Source organism: Stylophora pistillata, chromosome 2 (assembly GCF_964205215.1).
Source record: "Stylophora pistillata chromosome 2, jaStyPist1.2, whole genome shotgun sequence".
Lineage (NCBI taxonomy): Eukaryota > Metazoa > Cnidaria > Anthozoa > Scleractinia > Pocilloporidae > Stylophora > Stylophora pistillata.
In genome coordinates this window covers 3,772,096-3,783,119 of record NC_142520.1, presented here as the reverse complement: position 1 = coordinate 3,783,119, position 11,024 = coordinate 3,772,096, and the positions used below count along the sequence as shown (strand labels likewise).

General features: G+C 38.7%; 1 protein-coding gene across 2 annotated transcripts; it reads right to left on the bottom strand.

Annotated features, from left to right (window-relative positions):
* Positions 1 to 201: 201 nt before the first annotated feature.
* LOC148736710 (skeletal aspartic acid-rich protein 2-like) lies at positions 202 to 7,287 on the bottom strand. 2 transcript variants are annotated; one of them, XM_088748501.1, is made up of 4 exons: positions 7,139 to 7,287; positions 3,422 to 3,837; positions 2,517 to 2,729; positions 202 to 2,205 (listed from the first exon to the last, which is right to left on the bottom strand). In XM_088748501.1, exons 1-4 carry the CDS (start codon positions 7,185 to 7,187, stop codon positions 1,963 to 1,965), a joined length of 921 nt encoding a protein of 306 aa, XP_088604627.1. In that variant the 5' UTR covers positions 7,188 to 7,287; the 3' UTR covers positions 202 to 1,962. The 2 variants fall into 2 exon arrangements, with proteins under 2 accessions (XP_088604627.1, XP_088604628.1); XM_088748502.1 differs by lacking the exon at positions 7,139 to 7,287 and adding an exon at positions 6,314 to 6,488.
* Between the last annotated feature and the right edge of the window lie 3,737 nt (positions 7,288 to 11,024).

Genomic DNA, 11,024 nt, shown 5'->3' with positions numbered 1-11,024 from the left:
GATCAACTGATTATCCTTTAATTGATACTTTCTTTTTTCGTCATTTGTCTGCTTGTATTGATATTGTAAGGAGAAATGTTGTCTTTCTCGCTCGTGGGAGTTCAGGGTTAAACTGGGCTCGAGAAGCTCAAATGAATTTAAGTTTTTGGCCGATTTAGGGTCCTCAGTGTTTGCACACAGCCATTGACCATATAAACGAACTTTGGTGCAAACGATTTATTAAGTTTATTAAGTTCAATAATCAGGTCAGACTGTAGAGTGTTACATACACATGATAATAATATTTTTTATCAACGTATTACACTTCGAGACAGACAAAGATTACACCTGTCACGCAATCATTGCTTTGTCATGGACACGTTACTTGTGCAAATGATCTTAAAGACAAAATGTCTAAGTTTAACTAACATGCTGGCGTAGCGAAGAGGGTCGAGAAAGGGAGGAGAGACTGGAAACAGGTCTCAGGCCCCCCAGCTACCATCTCAATGATGATTCCGTATTTCTCGTAATTTTTCAAGTCGTGAGTAATTGTTTCAAAGTCTACATCCATGACCACTCTTTGTTATTTCGTGGTTTCATGGTTTCTGTATTCCCATCATAACCTCGCTAAAAGCCATTACGTGAACGTATATGAATCAAACTATTTTTAATTATTTTAGAATCGAATATATTGATTCATTATTACGTGCAGCGAAAACGATTTTGAAAGAATTATGCCGCCTTTCTCCTTCTGTTTCAAATTTTCTTCATGGACGGAAGGCCCCAGTACCAATGGTGTAGATAACTCAGCTTTTTCGGGAGTTTCGCCAAACGCAATTAATGTTACTCAAATTCTACAAGCTGAATACTAAATTACCAAAGGTTCAAAACTAAAATTTGCACAAACTGAATGCCGGATAAGTGAAATTACGTTTGCATCTAAATTTGAGTATCTTGGAAAGTATATCAATATTTAAATGAAGTACATATCTATAATTAATTGGCGCCGAAATTGTTGACATATTGACCCGAGTAACACCGTATTACTTCAACTTTATCTCTTTTACTCATGTTAAGTTAATCTATTCGTCTACCCCCCCCCCCTCCCCCACCCTTGGAAAACGAAAAAAGAGTTTTATTGTGACTCCATGAATTTTTAGCCACATACGGGCGACATTGAATAAGGAAGGGGGAGTCCCGTCTATGATTTTGGGTGTAGTAAAAACCGGAGCGTTGCATGTATTCTACACATGACTGGTACTCTCCAGACATAATGTGTCAACTAATTTTGAAGCTGATTGTAGATTTGTGGAAAGGAGTTATCTCGTATCACTAATACTGCAGTTACACTGAGCTCGTTATTGCAAGAAACATCATAACAGACCTCATTCTTATAGTGATTTTACAGAAACCTGAGTTTGAAAAACGAGCAATTTCCTGGCTGTTATTGTTTCTTAAACAGCTCTAACGACTTATCGAAAAAAAAAAAAGCTGCTGAGGAGGATAAACAAAAAAAAAAAAAATTTTAGCTAAGACCAGGGTTTTACTGAAATTTGGAATGAAGATATTTAGGAAACACAATCCGAGGAAAGGGAGAGACGGAAAGAGTGGTACTCCATTCGTTTCTCATTATTAGCCATGCAGAACGTTCTATGTACCACCGTTTAGTGTCTTTAGAATCAGTTTTGAAACATTCTGCTCTGCATGTAAGACCAGAAATCGAATTTTATGGTCTAGAACAAGGTGCTACATTTTGCAGAAGGAGCTTAAAAAGTTAAATTAGGTGTTTCATAAAGAATGGGTAAGGGTTAGTGAACTCCCAAAATGCATCACGACCAGTTCTAAGAAATGCCTCCAGTGTTATTTGCACGCACTCTCCCAAAAAGAAGCCGAATACCACTCTTCTCGTACCTATGCGTCCCTAGATCAGGTTAAAAGCGGCAAAATTTCTCAAAAGCTTATAACATACTAACTCTACTGTTCTCACTTGAAAGCGAAAACGGATGCCATCATTACGAAAAACAACATGAGATTGAGCTGAGCGGCAGTTACTGCATCGCTGTCATCGCTGTCAGTTTCATCCCCCAATGTCACTCCAGGATCGATTTCGATGCTTTTGGTGCCATTGCCGGGTACCCAGAAGACAATTCTATGCTTGCCACCATTCGAAATGAGTTTGGGATAGTCGCTTTTGCTGAAGTTGGCAAGCCTACCATTGATTTTGCACTAACAGAACGGAAAAAAAGGAAAAGGAACAAAATAAAAAATTCAATGAGACGTAGATCATGAAAAGATGCGCAAATTTCCAGCAGTAGAATTTATTCTGTGCATAAGCTCACCAGTAGGAGGTTTTCAGACTGTGATAATCTAAAGCATGGCAAGAAATGAAAACAACAATAACAAATCTAATGCCGAAACTCGAAGGTATTGCTTATCAGTGACTGATAATTCCCAACATCTTTCCACTTGGAGTTGTTGCGCAGTTCAACCAAGCGAAAGGCTGAATTGTTGCTTAATGATTTCGTTCAGAGTCCTACCTTACTGGCAGCTGACATTTCATCATCGTCCTTAGCTCCACTGCCAAAGCGGAAACGCTTGCCGCATTTACCCGCTTTCCGGCATGGCATGAGTTTCTGGCGTTTGTCACTCTCATTGATGTCCTCGTCTCTACGTGGTCCTCGGTTTTTTCTTCCTTTGACAATGAGTCCCAACTCAATATCCTTCGCCTCGCTCGAAGTATAGTTTTCAAGCTACAGGAAAACAATGAAATTTTGAACTTATTTGGTGAATTAAGTAAAAATGAAACAAAATTTAAGTCAATACCGAAACTATTTATCTTTACGCTGTTGTACCTTTAAAAGTGTGTTGTTGTTGTTTTTTTTGTTGTTGTTGTTGTTCTCTCTTGTTTTTGTTTTTTTTTTTTTTACTTCACTTTGCGACTTTCTCGCTCCGCCGCCTCAGTCAGTCCGCTTCAAATTTTTTTACAAATCCATAGTAGGTGGACCCAGAACGTTTCTCGAAGGTGCTTGGCACCATTCGGAGGTTAAAGGTCAAACTATTGACTTACTCGATCCATTAGAGAACATCTTTCTTTAGCAACGTATATATGCCTAGGTTAGCCTAACGAAAGATATCCCTTGCAAAGCTAAAGGACTAGCAGATCATTTACGTTTTTCCACGCTAGTATCAATTTCTTCATTGCAACTTTAACTCAACCTTTTCCCTGAAAGTGGCATAGTTCGAAAAAACAGACTATTGTTTGAAACCGAAGAAATAAATCTAGTCAAGTCAAATTAAAATAGACATGTCCTTCAAATCGTCTTATTCAGTACCATCCCGTAAGTTGGTCACGCTCCTGCTAAGCCCTACGGGATTATAATGTCTGGTCACAAATGTAACATTACATATAAAAGCTTAAATTTCAGGGAAAATGAGAGTGTACCCTCAAGTAGAATTTCAATGACCCACTTCTCATTTCCATTTCATCATCACCGAATTTGATCGTTCCGTTTTGGCAAAGAATGTAGAGGTCCACGTGCAGGTATGCCATGTGCCCTGCGAGATATGCCTTGACGGAGAGCTTCACCGCCTTCAGATTTTGCAATATGGTAGATTTAATTAAACTACCGAGGGTGAAATTTTTAGTTTTAAAGGCGAACCGACGCCCTCCGATCTCACTGCCATTCGCCCTCAGTTGCTTGGCGTCATCCAGTTCTATGGTGAAGGCATCAGCGAAATTCTTGTTGTTACGACAACGACGAAACAGAACCTTTCCAGACCTGCGAAGAACTTTCATGCACATACCGCCACAGGTTTCCCTGTTGAAATCAGCCGAAAAAGCTGAGAAAAGATTGGCAGCTGTGAAGAGAAAAAAAAACAGTCATTGTCCTTCTTTTATACTCAAACATCACCTCGGCCGGCGGTTTACAAGGTAATTTTATATTTCGGTGGAGAGCTCTGCCATAGATTTACTGTGTCAATATTAAGGGCGAATTTCTCAGCCCATTACAGTAATGTTATGGTGGTTACCATCTTGAAAGAAAATCGACCGAATCCCTACACAGCCTTGTGATCAGCATCAAAAATTGTGGGAATGGGCGCAAATGTAGATGAATTTGGTCACCTGTCATAACAATGGGCAAGAATCTCCATCGCTGCAGCGGACACACTAGGGAATTTTCCCCAGTCATAGTTGTTGGAGTATAAAATCAATCGCGATGTACATCACAATGAAAACACTAGCTAACACAGACATTGAATTAAGGAAACTTCGACAGTCTGAAATATTTTACTGACTCCATACCAGGTCCATTCAAAACCCACCCACCACCAGTTTCTTTCCTTGCAGCTTTCGTTCTAATTCTAATTTACTAATTTACTCCGTTTTAACTGCATTAATTTGCAGTGGGGAAGGACTAGAAAGGAACATAGGAACCATTCGTGCTAGTCCACCCTCCCACCCATCCCACTCCAGGGGAGGACATACATCACGCAGTATACTCGTGCGTGGGAAATTAACGTCTCCTACCCCTAACCCTGCAGTAGACGGGTCCTCCATTTGTTCGTCCCTATCTGAGAAGACTAGAATATCTAACCATTTTTTGATGTTATCGAAAGGTATAAAATTCTTCTCAATTATTTTAAGACCCTGAGTGTTGGTCCGGCCTGGGCTCGAACCCTCGACCTCCCGCCCAACAGTCCGGCGTTCTATCCATTGAGCTAGTTAGTTCGAATTATTTCAACGATCGAACCACCGGTTTGCGATAGCCTAAATACGTTTTATAAAGAAATACCACAACGTAAAACTGAGACAAAAAAAATCTGAAAGAACTGAAAGAAATAAACCGCTAAGAATTTAAAATCAGTGATCAGGTAGGCTGTGTTTGGTGCAACAAACCGAAGTCGTTATGGTAAGGCAAAACATGTTTCTTGCCTACCAAAAATTTGACTTGTCTTTTTTTCTACTGCTTTCTTTTAACAATGGTTTGTTCAAGATCGCTGAAAGAGCTGCATGATAGATATTTCATGGTGAAACTGAAACGGTTGTCTTTTCGTATTTCGTATCAATTTATGTTGATGTCGCTATGTAAGGTGTGGTAAATTGATGAATTTGAGACTTATTCGAAACGCCAAATCCTTGTTTGAAAATATGTAAACTTGAAAAACAATATTTACCAAGTAACAGCTTCTATATTGCGAAATCTGCAAACGAAAGCAATATTGAGACTTTCGTTGCTCCCATCGACGACTTCTAGCTGAGGCTGCCTTTTGATAGAGACTGAGAATTTAAGACCATCATATGCGAGATCTGCATTATAGAAGACACTATGTGACCCCGTTTGCCATAGTAACGGCAATTTTTAATTCAACATTTGCCTCCAGTAAAAGGATCAAGCACAATAAATATTTCTTTCAACAAAGGGAAATGATAAACGTTCTCCCCTAAGTTATGAAAACTCGATTGATAAACGAAAATGATATTAAGGTGACTTTCGAAGCGGGACTTTGCCCGTACAGCGGGAAGTAAAAATGGAAATTTACTTCAATTTTATTGTCACTTGCAATTAAAAATGGTGGACACTGAAGATAATGGATTCCCTTTGTCTAACAATGTTTCCTGGCAAAAATAGAATACTTATCAGCAAATCTAGGTAACTGCGATTTTCAGTTTTTAAAATCTTGAAAATACGTTTGGAATACTGTTGATATTATTTATATCGTGATACTGCCATGACGGTCTATAAAGTTTCAACTCAACAACTGGATAGACCAAATTAGTCACCTAAGTTTCGACCTATGATATTGCACTTTATTAAACCAAAACTTGTTGAAACGAATTGCATCAAATATAGCAAATGGGATCCGCAAAGATATGTAAAACCTCACAAAGATAACCGATGTCTTCCTTTGCTTTGTTTTAGAACATAAGAAGGAAATAGCTGATAAAAGAGAATATTGCTGTCTGTTTATATTGACTCGTATACATCGATATCGCGCAAAACAACAAAGTTTAAACTTCTAAAATGCGAACTACTATATCAGCAATAAATCACAAAGCAAATTGTCTCATTGATCGAACGGTTTGAAAATGTGATCATTCTTCATTTGCTCTCCGTTAAAAGAAGAATTCGAGGTAAAATAACAGAACGAAGTGCTTCGTACTTTGATGTGTTGAGTGGAACAGACAAAAACACGTGAAATATGATTCAAAATTTTCATTCCCAGAGACTAGAATCAACAGTTACGGGACTCCTATGAAAATTTAAAGAAATATAAGCCCTCTGCATTCTAAATATTGCTTCGGTCGATGAGCTAGATTCAAATGAAAACTTACTTGCAAAGGCGAGAAGAAAAAAGAAGCTTGTCCGAATAGCCATGTTTCCTTCGCTCTGCAAGCTTCCTGCACAAAGATGCCCGCCCTATACTGAGTAAGAGTTATAAATTTTGGTGATATTTCGCACAAACCAACGATGTGAAAGAAGCAGTGAATAATAGCTCATTTGCAACTGAAAGAAACGGGGCTGGCTTAAGTATCACCTTCCCTAGCAACGGTCAAACAAGCCTATTGTCTCACAGACAGGAGGGATAACAAATTAATCAGACGCTGTGAGCGATAGTAGTGAAAGCTATGATTTTACACTTATTTCGCTTAATATAATCGCCGTGCGGACTGATTTTGGCTCAATTATCAAGTAAAACAGAACGCCTTTGGCCGAACGAATTTATTTCGCGTCACCAATCATTGGTTTCGAGGTGTCATTTAACATGATTACTTTCTCTATCTCTCTCTATCCTTTATGGTTATTGCACACATCAAAACAACTTTAATTAAAAATAATTTTTAGCATAGAGCAGTTCTAAAGCGACCTCGTTGCTACTGGCTACTACATGCAAACAAGTCAGCTTTGCTGAAGCAGGTTCTGTCCTCGTGTACCGGTTCACGAGAGCCGATACAAAAGACCGAACAATACACAACAGCTAATCAATGACTCCTAAACAAAGAAAGAACAATGGTAATTCCCTTGTGAACCGGTACACCAGGACAGAACCCTGAAGCAGATCCAATTTCCAAAGACATTGACCGCTGATATAAATAGCATAGTGGGTTCATCGAAAATGATGCAAATTCATCCTGTTTGAAGAAAAAGCAAGAACTCACCGGTAAATGCGACAAGAAATACGAGACTTGCGCGAATGTTCATCCCCATTTTAGTTTGCTGGCTTCAAAAGCGTGATTCTTGCACCAAACCTGCAGGCACGGGATTAATAAACTTCACACCTGACTAGAAAAAGGTATGACAATTCATGTGAACAGACAAAAAAGGAAGCATGACGAGCTACAGCTAATTTGCAACTGAAAAGAAATTGTCATGGAAACTGTTATGAACACAAAAACAGAATTGACACCCGCAAATCTGATGATCCGTAGTGGCTCGCTGTTTAGTAAGTACATTGACTTCCATTCGAACGCTTTGTGAAAGGTAACTCTGCATTTATTTATTCTCAACGAACGTTGGGTTTGATTCCGTTCTAACAATAGATATCATGAGAGCATTGTGTATATTGAACTAATATAATAAACTGACTCAAGAAAAAAATCTACTCTTTTGTGGTTCTCTTTTCGCAGCTGACGATAGTTTCGTTAATCTGGGATACATTTATACGCTTGGATTTAAATATAGTTGCATTCTTGATTCGAGCTTGCTTACTACATATATGAATATATGTACATGAGAAATACAGGACTTCTTTCCGAAACCACTAACACTTGATATGTAGATTTCCCTGTGATGTACAATTTGCTTAAGATACGGGATTTTTTTTTTCTTTTTTGCTGTTTTTCAGATGGTTGGATTCGATTTACTCTTTTATATTCTTATGCCTACCCATTCAAAACAAATGAAGGATCCAGTGAAAGGACGCAACAATTGTGTAAATTTCACAGGCGGTTTCATTCACACAATTAATCTTAGTAGGTTGCAAACATCGATGAAATCCGTCTAATCAAATACATATATCTTATTAGACGTTTTGTTATGTAGTATCGCTAAGTATTTTTACAAGCTGTGTCGTATTTGATATAATAATAATAATAATAGTGATAACGGTTTATTATAATAATAATATTAATAATAATAATCAATAATAATAATTATAATAATTTAATATTTATATTGCGCAAATTAACATGTGGATATGATCAAATGCGCAACACTTTTTTGGGGACTTTGGCCGGACTGCATCAGCAGTTTACAAACAATCGAAAGGAAACTTATTTGAAGATGCCCCCTTCCCCCACTTCCCAGTAAACAGGCCAGACCACATCACAGTAATCTCGTGAGTGGGTTCTTTAACGTCCCCTGCCTAACCAAATTAACTAATTAATAGATGCAGGAGACGGGACCTACGGTTTATTCATCCTTATCCGAGAAGACTAGAATGTCTATCCATTTCTTATTGAAGACTGAGTTGACCGCCATTGAGCTATCCGCTCTATCCATTGAGCTAACCGCCTCCCGGTTAGCTCAATGGATAGAGCGCTGGACTGTTGTGCGGGAGGTCGAGGGTTCGAGCCCCAGCCGGACCAACACTCAGGGTCTTAAAATATTTGAGAAGAATTTGCTACCTTTCTATAACATCAAGAAATGGTTAGATATTCTAGTCTTCTCGGATAGGGACGAATAAATGGAGGTCCCGTCTCCTGCAGGGTTGGGGTAGGAGACGTAAATTTCCCACGCACGAGATTACTGTGTGATGGATGTCCTCCCCTGGGGTGGGATGGGTGGGTGTCTTAGAGGGCCTCTAGGGAGAATACTTTCAAAGTAATTGGTGTCACGCTCTTAAAATAAAAGGTTATTTAAGAAAGGTAGTGCATTCTCCTTAGTTATATTAAGACCTTGAGTGTTGGTCAGGCCGGGACTCCAACCATCGACCTCGACCTCCCGCACAACAGTCCAGCGCTCTAACCAACTGAGCTAACCGGGAGGCGGTTATTCACAGTATATCCACATAAAAATTGTGCCTCTTCATCTGTGAAGGCCCACGATACTAATATTTAATATAAAAACTAAATTATAATGACTAACATGAAAACTGAAGATGAACGATAGACCGAGTAAATTCATCGTGTCTTTAAATTTGACAACAAATGAACAGAAAACCAAGATGTTAAGTGACAGTTATATTTCGGTATGAACTATACCATCATCAGACTGAAAATACATACAAAACTAGGCGCTTAAATAGATACAAAACGTATACTCAAGAGAACAGGCAAAGTTCTCTGCTGGATTTTAATCCACTGTTAAGTGGTGGTGAATGGCGCCTAATGTGGAAGGCCTCTTTGTATAGTAACAGGTTCCAATTATCGTCATAATGTAACATTGTGGCGTTATTCTGAACTACATTGATTGCGTATTCATTATTGCCGGAAACAGTTGGTGTGATGATGTTATTTAAAGTATCCGGTAAATGAAATAAATTATGTATAAATGTTAAATGTTCGCAAGTGCGTAGATGTTTGTAAATCGCACTCTCTTTATCAGTTAAAGCATGTTCACGTGTTCTGATGAGAAGGGTTCTATCAGTTTTGCAAATGTAGGATGACTGACAGCCCGGACAACTGAATTTGTAGACGAAGTGTGATTTGTTTACAAGAGGTACTTTGTTTAGAAGAGGTCACAAAATTTCTTGGATCAGAGCACTAGTCGACCGCATCCATAGAATCTGCTCATCCAATATGGTTATATTTGAACTAAAACATCTAAAAAAGTTCACCTCATGGAACGGCTTTCCGTCTCGTATTGCTCGTGCGCTTATTCGCCGCTTCTCATACAACGCCCTCAATAAGAACCACACTACAGCCAACAACCCCGAAAACAAAGATGAGCCCGTCACCATTTGGCTTTCTATTCCCTACATTGGCGAGAAAACATCACAACTTTTACGTTCCTTCAAACGAAAGCTGCGAAGACACTTAAAAAACCCTAACACCCAGATTATAATTTGCGAGATAACCACAAAACTATGCTTCTTCACCAACAACAAAGACAAAGTACCTCTTCTAAACAAATCACACGTCGTCTACAAATTCAGTTGTCCCGGCTGTCAGTCATCCTACATTGGCAAAACTGATACAACCCTTCTCATCTGTAGAACCCTTCTCATCAGAACACGTGAACATGCTTTAATTTACCGGATACTTTAAATAACATCATCACACCAACTGTTTCCGGCAATAATGAATACGCAATCAATGTAGTTCAGAATAACGCCACAATGTTACATTATGACGATAATTGAAACCTGTTATTATACAAAGAGGCCTTCCACATTAGGCGCCATTCACCACCACTTAACAGTGGATTAAAATCCAGCAGAGAACTTTGCCTGTTCTCTTGAGTATACCTTTTGTAACTATTTAAGCTCCTAATTTTGTATGTATTTTCAGTCTGAGAATGGTATAGTTCAAGTTATACCGAAATATAACTGTCACTTAACATCTTGGTTTTCTGTTCAATTGTTGTCAAATTTAAAGACACGATGAATTTACTCGGTCTGTCGTTCATCTTTTATGTTCTCAAATTATCATCTAGTTCTGGCTTTTATAATGACTAAATTGTTATAAAAACTATACATGAAAGTAAATATGTAGAATATATTGGTTGGTGGTGGTGGTTGTTTCTATATCCATACAAGGAAGACAAAGCGCGCGCCTTTAAGAACGCCTTGCAGAGCCTGCAGTATTCTTTTAAATCTGTGCAATTCCTGTATTTGCTGGCAATTCATTAAAAATCATGGCTGCTGAATGCTGAAAGGTGCCTTGTACAAATGGAACATAAAGGCTTGGAGCAACACTGGAACGGAGATGCCTAACGGGTTTAACGACGTGCAAATTTAAATGGGAGGGCCACTTATCAGAATACAGTGCTTTAAAAATAGTCTTTAGTAGCGAGTAGTCCCTTAGCTCCAGGATAGGTAGCCAGCCAAGATCTAAAATGCCTGTTTACATATTTACAAGTGACGAAACTAGGCATAGCGAACTG

What these genes read in the sequence shown, in the direction of transcription:
- LOC148736710 (XM_088748501.1), bottom strand. Translation starts at nt 7,187, where the DNA reads ATGGGGATGAACATTCGCGCAAGTCTCGTATTTCTTGTCGCATTTACC. An exon ending in CATTGAAATTCTACTTGAGG is followed by an intron (nt 2,730 to 3,421) that starts GTACACTCTCAT and finishes GTTTTCCTGTAG; the next exon opens with CTTGAAAACTATACTTCGAG. An exon ending in AAATGTCAGCTGCCAGTAAG is followed by an intron (nt 2,206 to 2,516) that starts GTAGGACTCTGA and finishes CCGTTCTGTTAG; the next exon opens with TGCAAAATCAATGGTAGGCT.